At 45.8% G+C, this 27,147-nt stretch overlaps 1 protein-coding gene across 1 annotated transcript in view; it reads right to left on the bottom strand.

The window, feature by feature from the left end:
* Window positions 1-21,219, bottom strand: part of HS3ST4 (heparan sulfate-glucosamine 3-sulfotransferase 4) — a 474,138-nt gene extending 452,919 nt beyond the window's left edge. Inside the window, exon 1 of the mRNA XM_061153994.1 lies at window positions 20,507-21,219. Within this exon, the coding sequence (XP_061009977.1) occupies window positions 20,507-21,219 (713 nt within the window). The remainder of the gene's footprint in view (window positions 1-20,506) is intronic.
* Between the last annotated feature and the right edge of the window lie 5,928 nt (window positions 21,220-27,147).

Genomic DNA, 27,147 nt, shown 5'->3' with positions numbered 1-27,147 from the left:
CTGAAGCTGCCAGCTCACAGCAGGGCCTGGAAAATCAATACCTCTCTCTGAAGTTATCCCAAGTGCTGAGACCTTTAACCAAACTCCAGTAGGCAGACACTATCAACAGTCTCTCATGGAATCAGGAGATGAGGGTTTATTTTCCCAAACAGCCTTGAAATGCAACAATGGGAGCTGTTCTCTAAGATGCAGACATGCGGGATTCAACTGCGGAAGTGGCTTCCGACTCTGTCTGCCGACAGGAATAAGAGACAGCTGGACTGTGATGGAACACTCTCTCAGCATCACAGCCTTCTGGCCAAAAGAGCACGCCCTAAATGCCTATGTTGGCATCCTGATCACATCGCTAATGACGTGTGTATCTTAGGATATCGTTCTTCACATCTCTGTGCCTTAGTGTTCACCTAATATCAGGTACCCTAGCTCAACAGGGACTGCTGTGAGAATTAAATAAGAGGGACAGGCAGGCCCCGGGGTTTTCTTTTAATCCTATAAGCACTCCAAGGAAGTTAACAGTTGTTATTAAAGAATGCGTAATATGCAAAAGCACAACTGCCAGAAAGAAGTCACAAAGGTTCACTTCCCACCTAATCTAGTCATCTTGAAATTCTGCCTTTTTCCAAACTAAGAATTTTGAAGAGGTCTTCAGACTCAAATCGCAAGGAATCTGGACTCTTCCAGAGCTGAGAACCTGGACCCTCTGAAAACAAGGGTTCAAACACACTCTGTTAGCTGGAAAGGCTAACAGAGGCTGGGTGTATTTATGGTTTTTCCTAATTCATCCATCTCTTTTACCTCCAGCAGCGTGTGTTAGTCGCTGTTGTATCCGACTCTAAGCAACCCCATGGACTATGGCCTGCCAGGCTCCTCTGTCCACGGGATTCTCCAGGCGAGAACCAGCAGGCAAACCCTTACAGAGAAGTGTTCTGTGGCTTTCTTTGCTGAGTGGGGGGTGTGAATAAGGAAAGAGTTAGACTTCCACCCCACAGATGATAGAGGACGGACCCTAGAGGAAAACATTACTTTGCACTCCTCCTAGAGGAAAACATTACTTTGCACTAACAAAAAACCCCAGACAATACACAAGGTACCTATTTTTAAACAAAACACCAAGACACTAGATTTGACCCCAAAAGTTTTTCCCTAAAATGTATGTTTATTTTCATAAAAAGTCTTACAAAAGCGTAAAAAAAAAATTAAATCGCACTTTATTCTCCAACATCAGCATTACCTTAACCGCAAAGAGGAAAAATGACACAGAATCAGGGTTGTTCTAGAAATTCTGGGCTATCTAGTTGTTACATGAAGGCTGATGAAATGCCAAATCATTTCTCCCTCTCGACTTGAAGGGAATCTGGGCAGGAAGACTTCATGTGATGAAACGATTTCACTTGCTATTTGAAGAATTTTCTTGTAAGATATACAATCCCTTTAAATTTTCCCAGGCAGCTGCTAGGGGTTGCTAAGGAAATGATGGAAATAGAAAATATTCTAAATAAATAATTAGTGATTTCTGAGGAGCAGGTTCTTGAGATATTTTTTCCAGGCTGTCATATATCATAGGTAGCAACACTCAACAAGCGTTCTGTCTTGCCTTCCCTCCCTCTCTCTCTTCTCCCCTTCCTTCCTTTCTTTCCATGTTAAAGAAGATAACATAGATAACTAATAAGAGTCCCCTGTATAACCTAGGGAACCCTACTCAATACTCTGTAATGGCCTATACAGAAAACAAATCTAAAATAGAGTGGAGATATGTATATGTATAACTGCTTCACTTTGCTATACACCTGAAACTAACAAAAACACTGCAAATCAACTATATTCCAATAAAAATTTTTTTAAAAAAGAGCAGTGGAATCTTCAAGCAGTGAGCCACAGAGGGAGCTTTGGAGTCCCGCTGTGCCCACCTTGGTGGAAAGAAACAGACCGAGGACCCAGGCCCCCCATCCCCACACAAGTCACCGGAACGCTCGCTGGATCTGTTTTATTCTGTTGTGCTTCGGCAAAAGACTATGTCTGAACAGAAGAAGCTTGAGACAGACATCTGTTGTTTTGGCACCAGCATCCACTTCCTTTCCTTGATAACCACATCCTGGTTCTGCTTTGGGAAAATGCCCGCATCTCATCCTCCGCGCCCCCAGGAGAAGCAGCCCCACTCTGCTCCAGAGGGGCGTGCACCTCAAGCCTCACACCCGCTCTGGCAACAAGGGCTGGTTGCAGGATGTCTCTGTGCGACCCCATAAGAGGCAATGAGGCATCAGCAGACACTTCTGGGACAAAGATGGTACATCTACTGCATTTAGGGTGAGAAGACTGGGCTGGCACCCAGTGCCATCCACAAGGGGACAGATTTTCAGAAAGCAACCAACCACCTCAGAGGCAGTGGAACCCAAAAATGAGACATCTGCTAGGACTTCCCTGGCAGTTAAGACTCTGAGCTTCCACTGCAGGGAGCATGGGTTTGATCCCTGGTCAGGGAACTAAGATCCCACATGCCGCACAGCAGGGCCAAGAAACTTTTTTCAATTCAAAAATGACAGACTTGCTGACATTGCTTAAGCCTGACTTAGGCCATTCCAGGGCTTCCCTGGTGGCTCAGATGATAAAGAATCTGCCTGCAATGCTGGAGACCAAGGTTCAATCCCTGGGTCGGGAAGATCCCATGGAGAAGGGAATGGCTACCCATTCCAGTATTCTAGCCTGGAGAATTCCACGGACAGAGGAGCCTAGTGGGCTACAGTCCATGGGGTTGCAAAGAGTGGGCCACAATTGAGCAACTTTCACTTTCACTTTCCAGTATTCTTGCCTGGAGAATTCCATGGACAGAGAAGCCTGGCAGGATACAGTGCATGGGGTCACAAAGAGTTGGACACAACTAAGCTACTAACAGTTTCATTTTTACCTTTTTAGGCCATTCCCACTCAGGACTTCTCAAACATATAAACCATAAAATTCCTTTTTGGTTCATGCATGGTTCAGATACTATGTGGAATTTCTGCATATTATAACCAGGAGAATCCTAACCAACAGAGTTCCACAGCTACACTTCTAACCACTGGGAAAGATTGTCTTTAAACATGCTCTAACATATTATGATGGGGACAGTTTCTTCCTCCTGATGGAGGAAAGGAAAAGAAACTAGCAGCACACATAACCCCAAGAAATCTAGGAACATCAATGCCAAGAGTTGAAAGTAAACTAAAAGAAGACTCTCACACAGCAATTCATACATGAATGAGAACCAGTGAGTACCGAAAAAAACTCATATTTTATTCTAAATAAGAAAATCGGTGGTTCCAGGTAAGGTTACGGGGGTTTTGTTGGCTGAGATCACCATGCAATTTTCAGAGTCTAAATGGGTAGTAATCTATTTAATACCTGGCATATACATTATTATAATAATTTCTAACATTAAATGTCTTAAATATTTATGGAAACATGGTATGTTCATTTTGTTTGTCCATATTCAGATATTCATAGCTAATAAGGAAAGAAAAATGCCACCTGGCAATATACTCTTTGTATCCAAAAACAAATCTTAAAAATTGGCTAAGAAGTGGGTTGAGAAAAAAGATAGCCAACTGTGTTTGAGTTTGTTTGTTTTAAACATTCTCTAAACATCTGTTTTGCCTGTTTATTGTTTACTGAATGTGAGCCTTTTATAAAGTCTCTCATTTTGCAGGGGCAAAATACGTGGGATTAGCCCACATTGGAAGCAACCTGAATTCACTCAAACATCTTTTGACTCAGGAAAAGCCTTGCTTTGAGATCAGTCTGTGTCACATGACCACCACCTAGAGGCGATGTACTTAAATAGCAGGAATAGCTCACAGTTCCATAAACATCTTTTAAATGGACCCCAGCACTGTCCTAGTCTTTTTTTTTTTTTTTTTTTTTTTTGTCATGCTCATTTTGATCAGAACGAGATCTTCCCTCCAGGATGGCAGGATTAAAAACCAGAAAATTAAGAAACCAGACTCAATGGACATGAGTTTGAGCAAACCCCGGGAGACAGTGAAGGACAGGGAAGCCTGGTGTACTGCAATCCATGGGGTCATGAAGAGTCGGACACGACTTAGCGACTAAGCAACAACAAGAAAATAGAAATCTGGGCAGGATCAAAATAACCATGGAATTAAGAAAATATTAATGGTGACACTGTTTTATCAGCGCTTTCCAATGACTGGAGCTCATACCACTAGGAGTGCACAAAGTCAGTACAGGTGAAAAGTGAAAGTGAAATTCGCTCAGTCCTGTCTGACTCTTTGTGACCCTATGGACTATACAGTCCATGGAATTCTCCAGGCCAGAAGAGCAGAGTGGGTACCATTCCCTTCTCCAGGGTATCTTCCCAACCCAGGGACTGAACCCAGGTCTCCCACATTGCAGGCGGATTCTTTACCAGCTGAGCCACCAGGGAAACTCAAGAATACTCGAGTGGGTAGCCTATGCCTTCGCCAGGGGATCTTCCCAACCCAGGAACTGAACCAGGGTCTCCTGCATTGCAGGTTCTTTATCAGTTGAGCTACCAGGGAAGCCCTGGTAAGTCCAGGTAGTACAAGAAAAGGTCATATTGAGGAGAGACAGTTGAGCAGAGGCCCGAATGAAGAGCAGATGCAAAGTATGCAGTTATCTAAGGAAAAAGCATTACAAGTGGAGGAGACAACAAGTGCAAAGGCTCCATGACAGGCCACGTTTGGCTTCTTACAGCACATACAAAGCGAGGAGATTAGTATGATTCAGGCAAAGAAGCAAAGACAAGAAGGCTCTTGACTGTGGGTAAAGAGGTGGGCAGGGATCAGGTTCTTTAGGGCTTTACAAGTCATGATCACGACTTAGAACTTTCTTTTAGGTTGATAAAAAGCCATTGGAAAATGTGGAGTAGGAAAGTGATGTGATCTGCTTTATGTCCTAAGAGTATCATTCACTCTAGTCAATGTGAAGAGCAGACTACAGAGGTCAAGGGCATTAGGAGAGGGACTTTCCTGCTGGTCCAGTGGTTAAGAACCCACCTTGCAATGCAGGGGAAACAGGTTCAATCCCTGGTCAGGAAACTAAGATTCCACATGCTGAGGGTTAAATAAGTCCAAAAGGCATAATACTGATGCCCACACACCCCAGAGCCCATGCTCTGCAACAAAAGAAACTGCCACAATAATAAGCCCACACATCCCAACTAGAGAGTAGCCCCTGGTTGCCACAACTAGAGAAATCCTGTACACAGCATCGAAAGGCCCATGAGCCAAAAATACATAAATAATTAATTTTTAAAAAGAGTGTTACCAATAATAGCATATTAACACATATATATGGAATTTAGAAAGATGGTGATGACGACCCTATGTGCAAGATAGCAAAGGAGACACAGATAAAAAGAACAGCCTTTTAGACTCTGTGGAAGAAGGCAAGGGTGGGATTATTTAACAGAATAGCATTGAAACGTGTATATTAACTATACACATCTATATTATGTGAAATAGATGACCAGTCCAAGTTCGATGCATGAAACAGGGCACTCAAAACCAGTGCACTGGGATGACCCAGCGGGATGGGATGGAGGCGGGAGGGGGGTTTGGGACGGGGGACACATACACCCCTGGCTGATTCATGTCAATGTACGGCAAAAACCACCACAATATTGTAAAGTAATTATTCTCCAATTAAAATAAATTAATTAATTTAAAAAATAAAAAAAGAGTATTAGCAGAAACAAGGCTAGAAGTCTACTGAGCAAGACATGTGTGTGGTACCAAGGCAGATTGATAGATATGTAGATAGGTAGACAGCTGCCTATGTATATGAACACAGATGTGTGTACATACAAATATCTTCACTTGATCAAACACATTTATCATAATAACATAGTCTTTACAAATGCAGAAGAAAATTATTTTTAACATAAAAAATCAATATAAGTAAGTACATCTTTATGGCAAAAACAAAGTTAAGACTGATGTTTAGAAAATATTAAATTCTTAACAGAATTAGAAAATCAGGTAAATTTTATGTGTCCTTCTAAAATATCCCGTGACCTCCTAAAATAGTTTCATGTTCCATGCAAAAAGCATTGCATGTGTGCTAAGTTGCTTCAGTTGTGTCTGACTCTGCAATTCTGTGGACTGCAGCCTTCCAGGCTCCTCTGTTATGGGATTCTCCAGGCAAGAATCCTGGAGTGGGTTGCCATTTCCTCCTCCAGGGGTTCCTCCCAACCCAGGGATCAAACTCATGTCTCTTACATCTCCTATACTGGTGAGGTGGGGGAGGGTTCTTTACCACTAATGCCACCTGGGAAGCCCAGCAAAAAGCCTTATGCCCACTAGATTTATTTCATCCTTCCAACTGGATTCCCTTCTGGATGGAAGATAATAAAAAGAGGTCAAGTATGATCACATCCTTGTGTTAGTTACTTTAGCAGATACTTTAGCAAATGACCCCAGACTCATTCTCCCCTCCCTCTTGGAAACAGAAACATTCATATCATTCCTAGAATCCCCTGCAGTTCAGTGTGGTCCTGTAGTGGAATTCTCACCAAGAGAAAGAGCAGAAGTCATGAGCGTCACTTCCTCCACTTGCTTAAGAGGAAATTACTTCCTGCACTTTGCCTTCTTTGACGGACAGTTTGCTGGAAGGTAAATGGGGTAGAGTTTCAGCTCTGAACCTAGGAGAAAAATCCTTTAAGGCAGGGGTTCTCAGTCAACCACAGGCAATTTTGCTCCCCAAGGACACCTGGCAATGTTTGGAGGTATTTTTGGCTGTTCAGATGGTGGGGGGGTGGGGGTGAGGAGTTAACTACTGGCAACTGGGAAGGGCAACAGTCAGAGGGGTTGCAAAACATCTTACAACGCATAGAGCAGCCCTCCACCATGAAGACATTCCTGATCCCAAAGATCCACAGTGCTGAAAGCTGAACAGGTTTACTACAAAGCAACCTTCTTCAAACTTTGTGCAAAATAATCCCCCAAGTGTCTTCTTAAAATGTAAATTCTGGGGCTTCTCTGATGGTCCAGTGAGTAAGAATCTGCCTTGCAATGCAAGGGACACGGGTTCAATCCCTGATCCAGGAGGATCCCACATGCCTCGGAGGAATTAAGCCCAAGCAAAACAACTACTGAGACCCAGCTCCAGAGCCTGAGAGCCACAACTACGAAGCCCACGCACTATAGCTACTGAAGCCCATGTGCCTGGAGGACCAAGCTCTGCAAAAAGACAAGCCACGGCAGTGAGACGCCTGAGCACCACAACAAAGAACAGCCACCCACTCACCGCACCTAGAGAAAGCTGTGGGCAGTAATGAAGACCCAGCACGGCCAAAAACAGATAAACAAAATCTTTTTTAAAATGGTAAATTCCGCTTCAGAAAGTTTGGGGTGGGATCTGGGGTTCTGCATTTCTAACAAGCCCCCTAGGGGATGGCAGAGCAACAAGATGGAAAGAATGGAACTTGAGTCTCTGATTGGTCTTCCTGAGCACGGCCACCCCAGCAGTCCAGACTGGAGTACCCAGGGGGTGCTGCGACTCAAACATACATGCCCACCCACCGGAACTCAGTTTTCAGCTTGTGTTCCTCCTGAGAGGCTGGTCTCAGGCAGCCCTGATTGCTACAAACTTTGAATGTTGACATTTCAATTTGAATATTGAATATTCAATTTGAATACTGAATTTCAGAGAAAAATCATCTATCTTATGTAAAGCCACTGTAGGTTGGGGTCTCTTTGTTGCAACAGTTCAGTTTTTCTCCTAACTAGTACAGTGCGTGTATGCATGTTCGGTTGTATCTGACTCTTTGTGACCCCTCGGACTGTACCCTGCCAGGCTCCTCTGTCCATGGAACTCTCCAGGCAAGAATACTGAAGGGAGTTGCCATTTCCTTCTCCAGGGGATGTTCCTAACCCGGGGACAGAACCTGCATCTCCTGCATTGGCAGGCAGATTCATCATCACTGCACCATCTGGGAAGTCCAACTAATACAGTGACCATCTGCAAATAGCCCATGGTGACATCTATGCTGCTGTCTGGCAAGACACCTCAGGAGCCCGAGAGATGATATTTTCCAGAAAAAAAGAAAAAGGAAAGGGAAGAAAAGAAAGAAGAGGTGGCTTCTAGAGAGCTCTGGGAAGAGTGTTTTGCTGCTGTAACAAATGACCCCAAACTAACTGGCGGCACACGCTGGAAGTCAGACGTCTGAAATGGGTCTCCGTGGGTGACAAAGTGTCAAGAGGGCTGTATTCCTTCTGGACCTTCTAAGGAAGAATCCATTTCCTGGCCTTTGTTGTAGCTTCTGGAAGCCACCTGAATTCCTTGGCTCCTGGCCCCTTCTACCTTTAAAATGAACAACAGAGGACTGAGTTCCTTCTGTGCTGCCTTCCCTCTGAATCTCTCTCTTCTGCCCCCTCTTCCATTTGAAAGGACTCCTGTGATTACATGGGGGCTCATCCAGATAATCCGGGATAATCGTCCACCTCAAGGTTAGCTGTTGAGCAATCATAATTCCATCTGCAACCTTAATTCTTTGCCGTGTGATGCAGCATGATCACAGGTTTGGAAGATTAGGATGTAGTTATTGGGAGGATGTGTTATCATGCCTTCCACAGCTTAGATAGTAGGCCAGTCAGGCAGCCAGAAGGTGGGACGTTACTATGCCCACCTGGTAAATGCAAACAGTGTACACAGGAAAAGGGAATGACCAGCCATTTGAGAGCAAAAGGAGAGAATCTTCTGGTCACTCCCAAAGCTTATCCACTGCAGGGCACTCCTTAAAACCACATGTGCCCTATGGCTTTTTATGTTCTCAGTGTAAAAGAAAGATGCCTCAGTGGTCATGAGTCAGGGAAAAGAATTATGCAGACAGAGGTTCTCCAGGAATTCTCTGGATCTTTATGCAGTCTGCCCTCACAATGTTTGATATCCATGGTATACAATAGTTCCTGTAAATTAAACTTCTTAATCTAACTTGATGATAAGAGTGCCTGTCCTGTAGTTCAGGTACTCCCTGGAGTGCAACATTCCAGAAAACCAATTATCTGGGGGAGTTCATGGAAACGTGTGTGGATTAACAACAACAGCAGGATGTAGACAAAGCAGATGCCAGCACGTCACCAGGATTCTGCGCTTGCAAAATCACTCGGGGCTTATTAGAATCTGATGTTCCCATTTCAGAGATGAGAAAACAAAGGCTCATCGGCTAAATACTCTCTAGGCACCCAAAGCAAGGTAGACACAGCACTCAGACTCCAATCTTTACTTTCTGATTTTAGGTTCTGCTTTCTTTCCTAAATATCACAGAGCTCCAAACAGGCACGCGGCCCTAGGATAAAGGCACTCAGACTGAGGAAACGACTCACATTTCCTCAGCTCCAAACCACCAACCCTTTGCTGAGGCCTTAACCTGGAGGCAGAAGGGTGGATTTACACCCATCATGTGTAACAAATCAAACACAGCCTTCATTTAACTGTTTGATGATTAAGTGGCAATTATGGCATTTTGATCATGCATTTAGAGAAAGATAATACCAACTACTCTTGCAGCATAACAGCCTATCAGGAATAATCCAGGCTCTCCTAAAACTTCGGCACCTATAGCAACAAAGGCCAGGAACCAAAGGCCACCTGTTAACAATGGAAAGGGGCCTGGCTTGGGAAGGCCTGCGGTGCGACCCCGTGACTGTTACCTGCCCTGCTGAAGTCTTATTCTTTTGATTTGCCAACACTGGGATAAGACGGTACCTACTTCATGAAGCCGCTGTGAAGGATAAATCAGGTAACGTGGTATGCTGGCGGGACCTTTTGGGGAGACTGTCTAGCCCACACAGCTTGTTTGAGTGGGTTTCTCTTTCTTGTACCCAAAATAGTCTTGCAAAAATAGTACGTGAGAGAACTGAGAACAATTCTTAGCCAGAGTTCCCAAGGAGTGTGAGTGTGTGATTTCTTTGCAGAAGCCTGGAGTTTTGTAAGAAAATGGCACAGAGAAGGTACCCCTTTCATTCAATAAACTGTCACTGATTCAGAATTAGCGATGAATAAGCCACCATCATGAAGTGCCTACCTGTGCCAAGTATTGCTTCTGGCTCAGAACCCTGGCGAAATCAGGTGGGACAAGACCCATGCACTTGATCTTCTGGGAGGGACAGCGAAGTCATTAGGAGGATTTGGGAGAGTAATACATCCTCTGAAGAAAACAAAACAGGAGAACAAGCTCAGAAGTGGAAAAGGGTCTTTAAATTAGGTAGTGAGGAGAGGTCTTTGGGGGAATCTGAAATGTGAGCCAAGATCTGAAGGACAGATAACCAGATAACTGCATTGCAGCAGTGGGATTTGCCGGGGGCGGGGGGAGCGGGGTAAGGGTCAGGGGGGGCGGAGAATTCCCAGAAGAGGAAGGAGAGAATTAAAATGTCCTGGAGCTTCCCTGGGCACTCAGTAGTAAAGAATCCGCCTGCCAATGCAGGAGATACAGGTTCGATCCCTGATCTGTGAAGATCCCACATGCCAAGGAACAAGTAAGCCCAGGTACCACAACTACTGAGCCAGGGCTCTAGAGCCTCGATCCTCAACTCCTGAAGCCTCTGGGCCCTAGAGCCGGTGCTCCGAAACAAGAGACGCCACCGCCACGAGAAGCCCATGCACTCAACTACAGAGTCGCCCCTGCTTGCCACAGCTAAAGAAAAACAGTCCTCAAAGCATCAAAGACTCAGCAAAATCAAAATAATTACATTAAAAAAATTTTTTTAATAAAATAAAATGTCCTGAAGTGAGAATGAGCTTGGTCCCAGAAGAGAAAAGGAGACACTTCCATGGTCCGTTCTGGGGGCAAAACTCCACAATCAGCCTGTCCAGCAGGCAGGCCAGGCACGCGTGGGAAACCAAAAGCTTCCAGCACAGAAATAGTGGCATTTACTATTCACTCCCAGGAAGCTGGAAGACCGCCCTTCCAGTGGAAAACAGCATGGGGACAAATGAAAAGAAATGCTGTATGTTTGGAGCCAGACGCCTAGGTCTGAATCCCAACTCCACATCATGACCAAGTCCCATGACCTGTCTGTGCCTCAGTTTCCTGACCTGTACAACGTGGGTGATCACAGTAGCTGTCTCACCAGGTTCCTGGAATGACTGAAACCACTGCTTGGAGCAGAGCCTGGCATCCACCATATGTGTCCACCACTGAGATTCTTACCACATTGCTACTATGATTCTTTCAGGTCCAAATCTTACATCTTCACCTCCTCCTTTCATTAAATAACCATCACTTGTCTGTGATTCATTTTTTGGTGTTACTTTGTAACAACAGGAGTGCACCTAAATTTACTCATTTACACCAATTCACCAGTTAATCTACACTAGGAATGATTCTTGCTGTTGTTTAATCACTTAAGTTGTATCCGATTTTTGCAATCCCACCAATCTCCTCTGTCCATGGGACTTCCCAGACAAGTATACTCGAGTGGGTTGCCATTTCCTTCTCCAGGGGATCTTCCCTACCTAGGGAATGAAACTGTGTCTCTCTCTCTTTTTTTTTTTAACTTATTTTTTATTGAAGGATAGTTGCTTTACAGAATTGTGCTGTTTTCTGTCAGACCTCAACAAAAGAAACTGTGTGTTTTGCATGGGCAGCTGGATTCTTTACCACGGAGTCACCAGTGAAGCCCCTTCAGCCTGAGATATAAAGCAGTCAGCACTAGCCCTCCATGAGGAATTCCAACACTGTTTATGAACCTGAACAATAGTAGTTGTCTTACCATCCTCCCCTCAGTTAAGTAAAAGGTAGAAAGTAACGGAATCTTGTATTTGAAGTACAACATGTTGACTATGTTCATAGAAGCAATAGCTTCAGACCACTCTCGAACACACCTGACCTAAATGTAGTAGCAAAGACAGCCAATAACAAGTGGGTAGGGAAGGAAAAGAAAGAAATGCTATCCCAGAGAAAGAGGACTCCTAGTGACTGTTTTCTTCTCTGACACCCCTCACTAAAGTATTAAAATTTTGTTCTTGCAAGTCCTTTGCAAGTTTTGCTAAATTTATTCCTGGTTATTTTGTCTCTTTGCTTGGTTCTATAAATAGGATATTTTCTCTCATTATATTTTCAAAATGCTTGGCATGGGCATATAGGAAAACGATAGATTTTGCATAGTAATTTCCTTACCAGTCACCTTAAAGAATTCCATTATTATTTCTAATAGTTTTATGCGTGGGAGTGGGGATTGCTTATCTTAGGTCTTCCAAAAAGAGATGAAATTACTAGCAACCAGTGATAATTCTATCTTCTCCATTCTTATTCTCTTTCACCTCACTGGATTACCTATTTATTCCTGAGCAATGGTAAATAGCAATGAGGATAATGGGCATTCTGGTCTTGTTCTGGATTTAACGGGGATATTTCTAGTGTTACACCATAAAATACGATGCTGGCTTTGGGTTATGATCTGATTTTATCAGCAAATGTTCTAAAAATCAGGAATAAATGCTTAGCTTTACCAGACTTTTTAGCATCCATGAAATAAATAAGATTTTTCTCTAAGTGAAAAGTATGAAGAATAAATCACACAATTTATTAGGTTTCCCAAGATCAAACCATCCTTCCATTCCTAGAATAAATGACACTTTGTCAGGACTTTACCTTGTAATGTAATCACTTAATTGTCCATTTCTCCACTTGAGTTCTTTCAGATCACTGGCTATGACTGATTTATGTCTGACACATAGCTGACATTCAATACATGTTTAATGAATAAATAACTGAACTAACAAGTACACTCAACCTCCCCAAACTAACCACTTGTACCTCTTTCTGACTTAAAAAAGTGGGAGAGATCATATACCGTTCCCAGAGCGGATCTTCAGAGGTTTAATGTATATGTGGTGTTAAGTGGTCCCTAATTCTTTTATCAACAGAACCCTTGAATATCTCATTCTTTATGGGGAAACTCTTCCCTATGGTTGCAATGGGAATAAGCCTCCTTCCCTACTCCCATCACCACCCCAAGCCAAAGGGGTGGCTACATGCCCCCGGCCTGATGAGATCACCACACAGGTTGTTTAGGAATGGGCACATGAGCCAATCTGGGTCAACAGCATCTCCAGCAATTTCCTACAGAAGCCCTTAAGAAAAATAGTTTTCCAAAAGAACTGATAAACCAAACAATGCTTGTCTAGGGTTGCTGCTTACCATCCTGCTTAAAGTGCAGTGAGATGACCTGAGAATGGTGCCAGGCAGAGCAAACACAGCAAAGACCAGACAGAAACAGAGACCCGGATTCAACTTCTCCTGAAGCCACGACCCCTTAGACTTTCCAAGTAATAAACCAATAATTACCTTTCTCGATTTACAATAGCTTAAACTCAATTTCTATCACTTATAGCCAAAAAAATAAGGCCTAATGCTTTGTTTTCCTGCATATGTGCTTTATACATTCTTAAATAAAGGTTGAAAGAAAAAAGTGTTTTTAAAGAAAGGCAATCCTAACTAGCGTGTGTTAAAAATCAACTGCCTGCTTTTAATTAATGGCAAGATAGGCAGAAGCGCTCCCTCAGTGAATTATAATTTCAGATTGAAATTCCCAAGACAGTTATAGAAGAGCTTGTTAAACTGCAGAAACCAATAGAATCAAGAGATTCTTTAACAGGGTGGTGGTTCCATCAGTTCCAGAGATATCATCCATTATGCAAAACCAAAACCTTTAAAACTTTCTACCATGCAACCCTAGCAATCCCTCATTCACCTGAAGTCTCACGGCTTCTCTCCTGACTCAATTTAAAAGTAAAAATGACTGGCATGATTTACAAAAATAAAAATAAATAAATCATGTCGTGATGGCTGGAGAACTCCCTAGTGAAAACTGCCAAATCTCAAGACAGGGAGTTCTGTGGGGTCTGCCCGAACCATCCTTCATTCTCAAAAGCTTTCAATTCTGCTGAAAAACTGAAGACAAGCATGGCCTTGGCATCCTAAACTCCTCTGTACCTATCCAGGCAAGTGGCATCAATTTCTATCACAGGCTATAGAAAATGTCAGCGGGCCAACCCAGAAAGCCTCACCAGCTCCCTGTCCCATCCCCGTGATGGAGAATTTTGGCTTCACTTGCCTCCTGAAATCAGGCTCTTCTCCTTCAGCTCGAGTTACAGCAGACTAAATTCTGGAATCTGGTTTTGATTATTCTCTGTAGAGCTACTTAAGAGATGCTTCAGGGTTGGAAATCCCTTATTCGGACATAATCTTGAAATAAAAGGCTATGTTCAAATGAAAAATGCATTACAGCATCTCTTTAGGGCCTTCTGTACTGATGGGAAGGATAAAAGGAAGGAATGGAAGGAAAATGAAGAAGAAAAGCAAAACGAAGGAAAATGGGAGAGAGAAAAGAAGGGGAAAGGGAAATAAATTATGTCATAAACTGTGTGGGGCACTTTGAATGTCATTTCATTTCTTTCTCACATCATCCCTTGGAAGGAAATACTATTGAGCCCATTCTGCAAATGAAGAAATTGAGGCTTGGGGATATTAACTCATCCAAGGTCTTACAGTGAGGACACTGTATGACAGGTTCAGAGATACAAATACATATTCTAAAGTGCATTGCTTCTAGCCGACTAGCTTCTTTCCTCTGAAGAGTCCAAGACAGAAGTTTGTTCTAGAACCAAAATATGTTAGTGACTGAATGGACCTTATGGAGATTATAAAGTCTCATCCTGTAAATGGGCTTCTCTGGTGGATCAGGGGTAAAGAATCCACCTGCCAATGCAGGAAACACAGGAGAGGTGGGTTCAATCCCTGGGCTGGGAAGATCCTCTGGAGAAGGAAACGGAAACCTACTCTGGAATTCCTTCCTGGGAAATCCTATGAACAGAAGAGCCTGGTGGGCTACAATCCATGGGGGTCACAAAGAGTCGGACGCAACTGAGCATGCATGCATCATGTAAATAACAGAGAAAGAAGGAAGAAAGGAGAAGGAGGAAGAAAGGAGGGAAGGAAGGAAGAAGCTATTAAGAAAACTGACATCCAATAAAATCAGTGTGTGGCAAAGAAAAACCTAGAACCCAATTTTTCTGACTCAGTTCACAGGACCAGAATCTATTTTCCTGGTGCAACTGATCTATATGGTCAAATACAGGCAGTCCTGATTAAGCAGTAAACAACTTGAGAACTTTCCCGCCCTCAAGAAAATGTTTGCTGGGAACAAAAGGGAAATTTATTTGTAATTGTCTTTTTCTGCTTCATGCTCCTGTTTATATCCAGCTTCCTTTGTTGTTGTTGCTACAATATATCTGAGAGACTTCCCTCATGCTGTTGCAAAATTGGTTAAGGGGGAAAACACCTAAATTGAAACAGTACACTTAAGCCACAATTCTGGCAACTGCAGAGGGTACCAAATTCTGGCAACTGCAGAGGGTACTGGTATGCCAGTTACTTTCAGAAATGAGTTTAAACCAAAGGTCACTAACCAGTAGCCAGCTGGCTGTAACCAGCCCACAGATGTGTTTTGCTTGTCCCGCAGTGCTGGCCCACATGGCACTTTTAAGAAATCTCAAATCTGTTGCCAACGTTAAAAACCAGGCCACTTCACATCAAAACCCGGATTTCCAGTTTCTCTTCCCAAGTGGAAGACAGGGTTCCCCTGATGCCACATTTGCACACAGAAGAGGCACGGCTGGAACAGAGCAGCGGCTGCCCTTTTGGACAGAGTGTCTGTGACCCAGTTTCTCCCCACCTAGTCTATTTCACTCGAATGTATTACCCACATGAGCCCTGAAGGCATCTGATGAGTGACCCTTGGTTTAAAAGGTTAAGCAGATATAGATTGCAAAGCCCATCATTATTAGTCTTTTCCCAAAAACACCCCCAATAAAAGCCTCCAGTCAATGTTATGGCAGCTATGAAGGGATATTCATCTTTTTAGAATATATATTCACTTTTATTATTCCACTTAGTCCTCCCAACAATCCTGCAAGGAAGGAATTACTCTCAGATAAACTGAAGCTGAGTGATATTTAAGTCAGTTATCCAACTCATATCATTCAACTAGTAAGTTGCAAAGCCGAGTTTTGAACCCAGTTTTGCCCAGCTACAAACATTGTAGATTCCTTTGAAAAGTCATGAGGTTTGTTTCTACCTCAGGGCCTTTGCACTTGCTGTGCCCTCTGCATGGCAACCTCTCCACTCAGGTCTTCACATGGGAGGATCTTACTCATTCACGATACTTATACCACCTCTAGAGAGGCTTTCCCTCATGACTGATAACATGTATACACACAAACATGAATTACTTTCTATGCCCCTGCTACTCAAAGAGAGGTCCAGAAACCAGCAGAATCAGTATCATGTTAGAAATTTGAAATTCACACTCTCCGGTCCCTCCCCTAGCCTATCGAATCAGAGCCTGCATGTTAACAATACCCCCAGGTGACTTGTGTGCATTTAAAGTTTAAACAGCACTGCTCTACAGGAACACTGCCCAAATGGAAATAAATATAACAGGAGTCACATACGTACTTTCAAATTTTCCAGTAACCACACTAAAAGAGTAAGCAGAAAGACCTGTTTGTTCGCTGTCTCCCCTTTCTCCCACCCCCACTAAAATGTCAGTTCCAGGAGAAGAGGTGCTTCATCTGTCTTGTTCACCATTGTATCCCCAACACCTAAAACAGTACTGGAAACAGGGTAAGTATCATTCAATGTTTGCTGAATGAAAGAAGGAAGGAAGGAAAAGATTTTGCTAGCACTCTACATACCAGCCTTTGGACAAACTGCGGCTTCAAATCTCAGCTCAACCCCTGAACGGCTAAGCAACCTCGAGCAAGTTGTTTTCCCCTTTGAGGGCCAACTGTAAAGCAGAAAAGCTCCTCTTTTGCTCACAGCCTCATCATGCCACCTAGATGTGATTACACATCTATAAAGCGTGAACTGCCATGATAACACATGTTCAATACACGCCAGTGCCTTACACGGCCCTCCTTCCTTCTCTCTCTAGACACCTCATCTGAACGATGCTGAGGATTACACTCCTGTCAGTAACACAAGCGAAACTACTGATCCTGCTTCCCCGGGCTATTTCCCTCCAGCCAACAGGACGTGTGTCGTAACTGCCGGCAGTGAAAACATCTTGACCCCATGGAGGGTCACTTCCCATTGCCCTACAGCTGAGAGGCTTCCAAAGCCAAGAAGTCACGTTCCCTGGATGGTCTGTAATCCACAAGACAGACCACGGCTCACTCATCTCTGTCACTTTGAGGAGTTCTGCCATGGCAGCAGCCACTTGGCTTGTCACAAGGCTCCATGCCTTAGAGGACTGTAAGGTGTCTGCCCAGACAGCGTGTATCAGCTCATATCGAAAAGCATATTGTGGCTTTGTCCTTTTACTTTGGGGGGGGGGGGGTCTATCTACCCCCATTTATTAATCACTGGCCTGTGTCAATCCACCAAGTGAGGCTTGCTGTTCCGTAGCTTTAACACACATCCTAATCCATCAGCCTATCTTGCCCTGCAAATCTGATGCACACGTTCTAATCTCAAACGTGTTTTTAAATCACAGTAGATCCACAGCATAGGCGAAAGCAAAACCCGGATTTAGACATAACCGGAGTGACACAGAGGAAATAAAACCCAGGCTGCTTAGTTAAATGCGAGGAAACTCTCGCCAGCTCTGCTGACAGCAGCCCCAGTTTCTTCTTGCTCTCCCTCTCACTGACATCACAACCACCAGAATCACTCACCAAATCAGTAGGCTACTGGAAAGCACGTTGAAAAGAAGAGAAAAACAAATAATGGGAAGAGGGGATCAAAACCTTTAATTAACCTGTGAATCTCCAACCAGGCAAACAGTAGAGTAAGATTTCAGATAAAACGCATAGCATACTATAACCATTTAACAGGGAGGTACTATAAACATTTAAGTAGAGATGCTACCATTTACAAGACTGGAACCAGGGAACCACGAAGAAGGGTTTCTTTCTGTTACTGGTGTGAATCAATGCCACTGCTTCCCTTCTACGACATGGTGAGGATGCCATCCCCTCTTCCTACATGGGAGGGAGAGAGTGAGTGTGAGTGTGTGTGTGTGTACTCAGCTGGGTCCAACTCTTTGCAGCCCCATGGACTGTAGCCTGCCTGGCTCCTCTGTCCACGGAATTTTGCAGGCAAGAATACTGGAGTGAGTTGTCATTTCCTCCTCGAAGAGATCTTCCCAACCCAGAGACCGAACCCGCATCTCCCACATTGCCAGGTGGATTCTTTACCACTGAGCCACCTGGGAAGCCCGTGAAGAGAGGAGGGAGCTAAAGAGATGGAGTCAACAGAAATCCCTAAAATGCCCTCAAAGCACTGCTGAATCTGTTAAGGCTGGAGAGCTATCCTAGGATCCAAAAGGTTTCTGGGAGTCTTCTCAACATCCAGATTTGGGTGGAAAATGACTCCTCGACATTAGATAGATTCCCCTGCAGTAACTCCAATCAGCATCACTAAGTGTAATAAGGACTTACCCTGGGTCTGATGCTGGGGCAGCAGATGGAAGATACAGAGATATCACATGGTCCTCTTAAGTGAGAATCGAGTGAACCTAGTTCCATTTGCATCTCTTAGTCCTATGGGATGCTAAGTCCCAAAGACCATCCGTGATGGCTGAGGGTACCACATGCTGGAATAAGATCTTCAACAGCCATGTCCTATGAGCAAGGCAATTTACACACTTCCTTTTCCCAGCTGCAGTGTAAAAGAACGTGGCATCTGTCAGCATCATCTATCTTTTCATTCAGAGAATGCTCCCGACTCTACAATGGGACCTCCTGACATGCAGTCCACATTACACCCTTCATCAACTTTATTTTAAGTCATATGAATAAAACACCTCCTTCTCCATTTCCAGCTGCCACAGAGCAACCCAAACACATGTTGGAAAGATCTGATCTTTATGCCTCCCTCTCCCCCAAAGGGCATTTGACATTTCTCACATGATATACAGCTTTAAAATGAGAATTGGAAAAAGCCATGGTTACCCCCCCTTAGAGCCACAGTTACCCCACAGCAGAAACCTGAACATTCCTAAACCAAAAATTAAACAACTGAAACCTTCCCAGACATCATACCCCATTTTTCTTTAATTTTGCTGTTGTTGCATTAATCATCCTAACACCTTTTTAATTATAATTGCAAACTGGAAGCCATGGCTTGTGATGTTATAAATACTGATTTTCCAGTTAAATTAGGCATTTGCTGTTTTATGTTTTGATAGAAAGGGACTGTTTGAAGCCTCCTAAAATATTGCAATTAGTTCTCTCTGTTGAAACAGACAAGACATGAACAGACACATTTGCTGTTTCAGTTTAATGTGCTGGAATGTTTATGCCTAAGTGTACTTCTCTCAAGCTGAAAGCATAAGGCATATTTTTAAAAGGGGAAGAAATTAATCACAATACACACATTTATTATATATTTCCAAAGTTAAGTTATTTCTAAAACTTCCCCAGCCTGTAATTTAAACTTTAAAAGCACGTCTTTTCTACAAGAAGGCGACCTGTCAGGAAACAATCCTTATTTTACCTATTGGCTCTGTTAAGATGATAACATCACTTTAGCTGACAAAGCCTGTGTTTCTGGTTGACAATTGCAATTAATTACTGAGATGCAACCGAGATGCAGCCAGCCACCCAGATCTGTTTTCCAGAGTGATAAAAAAAAAAAAAAAAAAGGAAAGAGGGGAAGGGCAGGGGAGAACGCTGGTCGATTAAGTTATTTTACCTGCACTTAACTTACTACTTCTCCATTTCCCTCGCTGCTGGCAGAAGGTGGAAAAAGAGGGAGATGAACAAACAACTCACTAGACACAAGCTCCAATCTGTTGCAATGAGGCATGGGTTAGAAAGGGCGCAGGTGCAGGGTATGAAAACTCCTAGGGAATCAACTGTCATGTAGACACAGATGCTCCTGATGCAAAATCAACCCGGGGTTCAAGCAGCCCAAGAGGGACGGAAAGTTCTGGAGGTGGGGGCATCCAAACTCGCCAGCATCATCTTTTTAACTGTTCCCGGTTCATTCTGCTCTAAACTGAAAATACTGAAGTTGGATTCCAGCCACGCAAATGCGTTTAAGGGCGATCTTGAGAGATTCCAGGAAATCCCAAAGCCCTTTAGTCAATCCAGCTTGTCCAGCTCCATTCCTCGGGGTCCCCAACACAGACGCGCACCGCCCCGCAAGAGCGTAGGTTAGGAAACACCCCGCGGACACCAGGGCTGGGGATTCCCAGACTTGGAACTAGGCAGATTCCGAAAACAGCTCCCTGGACGAGGAGTCTGAGGCAGGCAGAGCAGGGGGACTCCTCTCTCCTCGCCCTGGAATAAAGTGATCCCTGGCGAGCCTCCAGCCCTCTCCGCGTTTCCCCCAGAGCTGCCCCGACAGGGTGTGCAGAGCCCTCGCGGGGCTCAGGGCTCTCGGAAAGCTGCCCGGATCCCCAAGGGCAGGGGGAGCGGCTGTTTCCCGCGTGGGTCTGCCCCCACGCGCCCACCCCATCCGCCGAGCCCGGGGTCCTACCTGTACCACTCCAGCCCCTTCTCGTAGTTCCGGTCGAAGAAGTGCGGCTCTACGCCCACCGCCCGCACGTCCGGGTGCACTCGGATTGCCTCCAGCAGCGCGCGGGTCCCTCCTTTCTTGACCCCGATGATCAGCGCCTGGGGCAGCTTCTTCTCGCCGTAGTCGGGGGTGCTGACGGCGTTGCTGCTCCCGTTGGCCGCCCTCCGGCCTGCGAGCTCCTCGTCCGTGGTGCTGGACTCCGGCGCTTCCCTCTCCAGCAGCGCGCTCTGCGCCGTGCCCATCTCGCCGGGGGTCAGCGGGGTCCGGAGCCAGGCGTCCCGGGCGCCCCCGCTGCCGCTCGCCAGCCCCCAGCCGTCGGCCCCCGGGGCGGCGGGCTGCTTGGGGGTCTCGGGCGGCTCCCCACGGCTCGCGTTGTCCGGCGGCGGCGGCGGCGCGGGCGGCTGCGAGGGGGCGCCGAGGCGCACGGGGGGAGGCGGCAGCGAGGGTGGCGGGGGCTCGGCGGCGCCCGGCGGCTCCTGCAGCGCCAAGGGGAATTGCAAGGAGCCCGAGCCGCCCAGGAGACTGTAGCACAGGTAGGTGACGGACAGTGACAACGTGCACATGAAGAGCAGCTTGCGCGCCGGCGGGCCCTTAGCCGAGACGCCGGGCGGCGGCGGCGCGGCGAGAGATGGAGGCGGAGGCGGAGGCGGAGGAGGTGCGGGCCACGGGGCCATCGCGGCTCCCGGCTCGCGGCGGCGGCGGCGGCGGCGGCGGCCCCCGGCGCTGCCCGGACATGGTTTCAGCCGCCGCCCCCGCCGCCGCCGCCGCCGCCGCCGCCGCCGCCGCTGCCCAGCCGCCCCGGCTGCATGAAGCGACGCCGCTGCGCCCCCGGCCCTGGCCGCTGTCCCGCTGCGCCGGGGGGGAGCCCGGCCGCATGGCCCCCCCTCCCCGCTCTCCCCGCGGCGTCCGGGGGGCCCCCCACCACCCCCCTCAGCCTCTGGCAAGGGGACCGAGGGGGGCGCGCGGACCCGCCGGATGCACCTGCTCCGTCTGCGGCGCCCCCGCTTCCCCGGCTCCGCCGCGGCTCCCGCTCCAGCTTCTGCCGCCGCCGCCGCGCGCTGTGGCAGCCCCGAGTTCCTTCCCCGCTGCTAACTTTCTGCCGGGAGAGCGGAGAGACGCGGAGGGGGCCGGGTGCGCGCCCCGCGCCGCCGAGGGAAGGGGGAGTGCGCCTCGCGCGCGCCTGCGGAGAGGGGCGCGGGCGCGGGGGCGTGCGCTCGGGCTGGGGCACCCCGGGAAGCGGAGATCGCGCCCCCCACCCCGCGCGCCGCACGCACTCGCTGGAGGTGTTCCCCGCCCCGCCCCGCGTGCTTCCCCTCCCCTGGGAGCCCGGGACGCCCGGTTCTCCATTCCTCTCCCGGTACTTTTGAGGGACGTAGAGCCGGACGCCCGCCGCCGGTGCTACTCACCGGCGAGCTGGGGGGCCCGAGGGCAGCGACCTCTCGCTGCCCCTTTTCCCCTGGGACTCCAAGTCAACTCCGCCCATCCCCCGACCCGCCCTTCTCTCACCGTGGGTATCCTCCTGCCTTTGGTCCAGGAGTGGTTTCCTCTCCATAACAGCTCTCTCATTCCAACTTCCATCTTTCCTTCCTCCCTATCTTATCTTGAAGCTCCTGACAGGTGGAGCGTTGACACAAACCCCCAGCTTTCTCTACCCCCAGAGCTTTCGCCTCCGTCCCCGCCACCGGGTGACTGCGCATTCTGCTCCAAAAGATGAGGCTGTTCCCTCATCCACACCCTTAACCACAGGTACACCTGCGCCCCTTGGAGGCGTTGCCACTAAAGGAGTTAGATTTCCCTAGACTGAAATAGATTGCGACCATCATCGCTCTAAACACCTTATAAGCAGAGGCAAGTTGGATTGCAGGGTATCTGTGCATCGCTTCATTGTATTTTTTTTTTTAAAGTATATTCTTTTCAGCGAAATTTCCACCCCTCACGTCCCTCTCCTGGGGAGGTAATGGTAAACATCCAAAGGCTTTGGAAGATTCAAAACTAGACTTGCTTCTCGGAGGTAGGGGAAATCAGTCTGCAAAGGGAAGATGGGGCAGAGTCATCAACGGAGCAGCTCTGGAGAACTCTGCGTCCTGGGGACAGGATTTGGCCCCGCACACTCCTGCGAACAGGATCTCCCACGGGGCCAGCTCTTGGGATCCCATTCACCCTGCCAGCCACAGCTGGGTGCCTGCCAGGTCTGTCTGTTTTCACCTGGCGGCTGATCTGGTTGACATCTCCGGTTTTTGTTTGATCACATAATAGGAACAACAGTTGAAAGAAAATGTATATAGTGTCTAAATATTAACTAGATACCTAGTACCAGAGAGGGGAAGAAAATGTTAATCAAATAAGATGAGGAACGCGGACTTTTCCCTGAGTGAACAAAAGCTCACTGCTGCTCTCAGCTGGACACGAGTTTCCTTCACTACAGCTTTAGTTCAGATAAAGATTATTCCTTTATAATATATATATTTTTATGGTACACGTGAGACCTCTGAAATGCAGAGTCTGGTGTCCTATAAATCATTCCGTGTAACTACTGATGCTTTTTTCAAACACCACAGGACTGTATTACTGTAATGTTAATGGGAAGAAGCCAGCTAGAGCTAGGAGAAACCACAGGCTTGATCCATCCCTCTTCCCACTCCAAGGCCCCCGCGGCAGCAAATATTGCTGCTGCTGTGCCTCCATCTCCCTTCCAAGGCCCAGATACCAACCTTGAAAGGGATGCTCAGCATGTGGTCCAGGGCCACCCTGTAACACACATTCCCAAACTTTTCCATCTGCTCTCAGCAATGCAAATGAACCTGCTAGGCATCTACTTTTACTCAACATGTGCTTTCTCGTTCGGAAACGTTTTCATAAAACGATGTTAAAATTTAACTCAGAGGTATCACACTGGTGACCAACAAAGCCGAACGTGGCCAGCACAGTGATGTGAAGAAATTTCAACCAGCTGCAATATTTAAGCATAAAGGGCCTTCCACCCCACAAAATCTGGACATGTGGTTTCTGTTGAAATAGCAGATCCAGCAGTTTTGGGCCCCTCAGTCAGAGCTGAGAATCCCCCTATAGGTGGGGCATGTATGCCCTCTTCTTCATGAGGCACCCAGATTGCCACTCTACATTTATGTTACTTGCCTGGATGATGCTAATGAGGAAATTTCCTGGGATCCCTTTTCCCTCTTGTACCCACATTGTCACATTTTAATGAAAGACTCTTGAAAGAAGAGAGCCCACTAGTAAGACAACAGGTCCCCCAGTGGATGGGAGGAGCTGATTTGGGGGACAGCAGAGGTTTGTAGGTTCCTCACTTAGGCAACTGTCTTTTTTTTTTTTTTTTTTTTTTTTTTTCTGGTCTTGATCCAGCTTTTCTGAGAGTGAGTTCTTGAAAAACCTGCGATAAAAAGCAGAAGCTATCTACATAGGGAGAACTCAGCCTGCATTCAGCAATTCCCAGTGGATCTGGAGACCAGATAGAATTTTTTTTTTTTCTTTTTTTTTGCTGTTTCCACTGCCAACACCCATGCTCATTCAGACCTATCCAAGTGTTTCCGATATTCCTCCAACTGCTCTCCAGGCCTCCCTTGAGCCTCAGGAGCCTGTTTCTATCCATCTTAGGCAACAGTGTTTCTGAGACAGCTCTGATGATGCTCTGTGACTCAGAACCCCTCCTCTCCCTCCCAGACTAGTAAGTTCCAACCTCTTAACCTTTGCACTCAGAGTGCCCTTCCACCTTTTACATATCTCACATTCATTGCCAAACCAAACAGCACCTACCATTCAGACATGCACACTGAATCTTTGTTTCATCTCTATGTGATCGGACAATAGAGTTAAAGCTGTCATTTGCTAGCTAAGTGACTCTCGGACAGGTCATTTCACCTCCATGAGCCCCATTTTCTGCATATATATAAATTATGGACAATTAGACTCACTCCAAATGGTTTTTATAGAGAATCAAAATGACTTATAGAACATATACAAAAATATCTGGCTCCCAGCCTGACATGTGGTAACTACCAATAATCATTTGGATCTAAATATTGGCTCATCCACGTCAGGCTTCTTTTCCTATTAAAACCTTATTCTTGAAAAATGTGTGTACCTTTTCTTTTTTTATTTTTATTTTAAATTAGGAGCATAGTTGATTAACAATGTTGTGTTAGTTTCAGATGTACAGCAAAGTGATTCAGTTATACATATACATGTATCTATAGGCTTCCCTTGGTGGCTCAGACAATAAAGAGTCTGCCCACAATGAGGGAGACCTGGGTTCAATCCTTGGGTCAGGACAATCCCCTGGAGAAGGAATGGCAACTCACTCCAGTATTCTTGCCTGGGAAATCCTAGGGATGGAGGAACCAGCAAGACTATATACAGCCCTTAGGGTCACAAAGAGTGGGACAGGACTAAGTGACTTCACTTTATTCTTTTTCAAAATGTTTCCCATTTAGGTTGTTACAAAGTATTAAGCAGAGTTCCCTGTGCTAAATAGCGAGTCCTTGTTGGTTATCTATTTTAAATATAGCAGTGGGTACATGTCAATCCTAAACTCCCAATCTATCCCCCCTCACCCTTCCCCTCAGTAACCATAAATTTGTTTTCTAAGTCTGTGAATCTGTTTCTGTTTTGTAAATAAGTTCATTTATATCATTTTTTTAGATTCTGCATATAAGCAATATCATATGATATTTGTCTTTCTCTGTCTGACTTAACTTCATTTAGAATGACAATCTCTAGGCCTATCCTTGTTGCAGTAAATGGCATTATTTCATTCTTTTTAATGGCTGAGTGATATTTGATTGTATATATGTACCACATTTTCTTTATCCATTCATCTCTTGGACATTTAGGTGGCTTCCTTGTCTTGAGTTTCCCTGGTGGCTCAGCTGGTAAAGAATCCACCTGCAGTGTGGGAGGCCTGACTTTGATCCCTGGGTTGGGAAGATTCCCTGGAGAAGGGAAAGGCTACCCACTCCAGTATTCTCGCTGGAGAATTCTGTGAACTGTTTAGTCCATGGGATCGCAAAGAGTCGAACATGACCGAGCGACTTTTACTTGTCTTGGCTCTTGTAAACATCGTTGCAGAGAACACTGGTGTGCGCATATTCTTTCAAAACACGTTTTTCTCCGCGTGCACACCCTTCCTTCAAATTCAGCTGAATGTGTCAGCTGAAGTTCACTTTCTTAAGCTGCTCAGCTGCCTTGGGAATGCCAGATCCAGTGCTTTTGATAGTTTTTTGGGCTTTTATAAGCAATAGAAACTAACTCTGACCAACTTTGGTTTGTTTTTTTTTTTTTTTAAATAAAAGAAAAAGAAATTAACCAGAAGGATATATAACTCACCGAGGGAATTTTTAAAACATCAACAACAAACAAAATGCAACAGTCAGCTCTGAAAAGACAATAAATGGAGTGGATAAGAGTATGGTTGCCATCACTTCCATTTATCAAATATTGGTTCTCTGTGGGCCCCAGGAGGGGTGTGTTTTCTCAGCCTCTTGAAGTCAGGTGTGACTGTGTGCCACGCTGGCTAATGAAACAAGAGGAAGTGAGACAGCCTCTTCTGGGAGAAGCTTTGGCAGCCAGTGGGAGATTTCCGGGTGGGAGTGATTTTCCTGCCTGGCAACTGTGCAAGAGGGGGCTTGAGCCCCTCTTCGCCACCACCTGCTCAGTCCTCCACACTGAGCAAAGACAGAGAAGACCCAGCCCCTGATCACGTGTTCCTCAGTCACCACGTCATGTCCTGCTCTCTGGAGTCCCATCGACGGCAGCACTCCAGCTTCCCTTTGTCCCGCAGTATCTCCCGGAGTTTGCTCACATTCCTGACTATTGAGTCGGTGATGCGAACTCACCATCTCATCCTCTGCCACCCCCCTCATCCTTTTGCCTTCAATCTTTCCCAGCATCAGGGTCTTTTCCAATGAGTCAGCTCTTCGCATCACATGGTCAGAGTTTTGGAGCTTCAGCATCAGTCCTTCCAATGAGTATTCAGGGTTGATTTTCTGTAGGATTGACTGGCTTGATCTCCTTGCAGTCCAAGGAACTCTCAAGAGTCTTCTCTAGCACCACAATTCAAAAGCATCAGTTCTTCAGCACTCAGCCTTTTTTATTGCCCAACTCTCGCATCCATATGTGACTACTGGAAAAACCATAGCATGATCACTTGTAGCATGAATGAAATATAAACCTTGCCTGTTTTCAGCTCCTGGGACTTGGGGGTTGGTTGTGAATACAATACAGCCTGGACTATCTGACTGATGAAAACATACATATTATAAATATTCTCTGCTGTTGACCAAAACGACTTCCACAAGCCAATATTAAAATTCCCTTTCACAGAGGTGGATGAGTGACAGATTAGAAGCCTACACTGTCCAGCAGTGTAAATGGAAGCTTTGCCTCATATACAGAAAATATATTTCCCCATTTTGCCTTTTACCTGTCAACAAAAAGTATACCTGTAGAAATCCAGAGGTCAAGCTACAGCCAAAAGCAACATAGTGCCAAAAAGGAGCATTATATTCTTGTAAAAAAAAAAAGCAAAAGATTAAAAAATCATAATAATGGCTACAGACTTATAGGACCTTACATTGAAAAGGATC

This window comes from Dama dama, chromosome 10, assembly GCF_033118175.1.
Source record: "Dama dama isolate Ldn47 chromosome 10, ASM3311817v1, whole genome shotgun sequence".
In the NCBI taxonomy this organism is placed as follows: domain Eukaryota; kingdom Metazoa; phylum Chordata; class Mammalia; order Artiodactyla; family Cervidae; genus Dama; species Dama dama.
The sequence above is the reverse complement of the archived record's forward strand: the minus strand, read 5'-3'. Positions and strand labels throughout refer to the sequence as shown.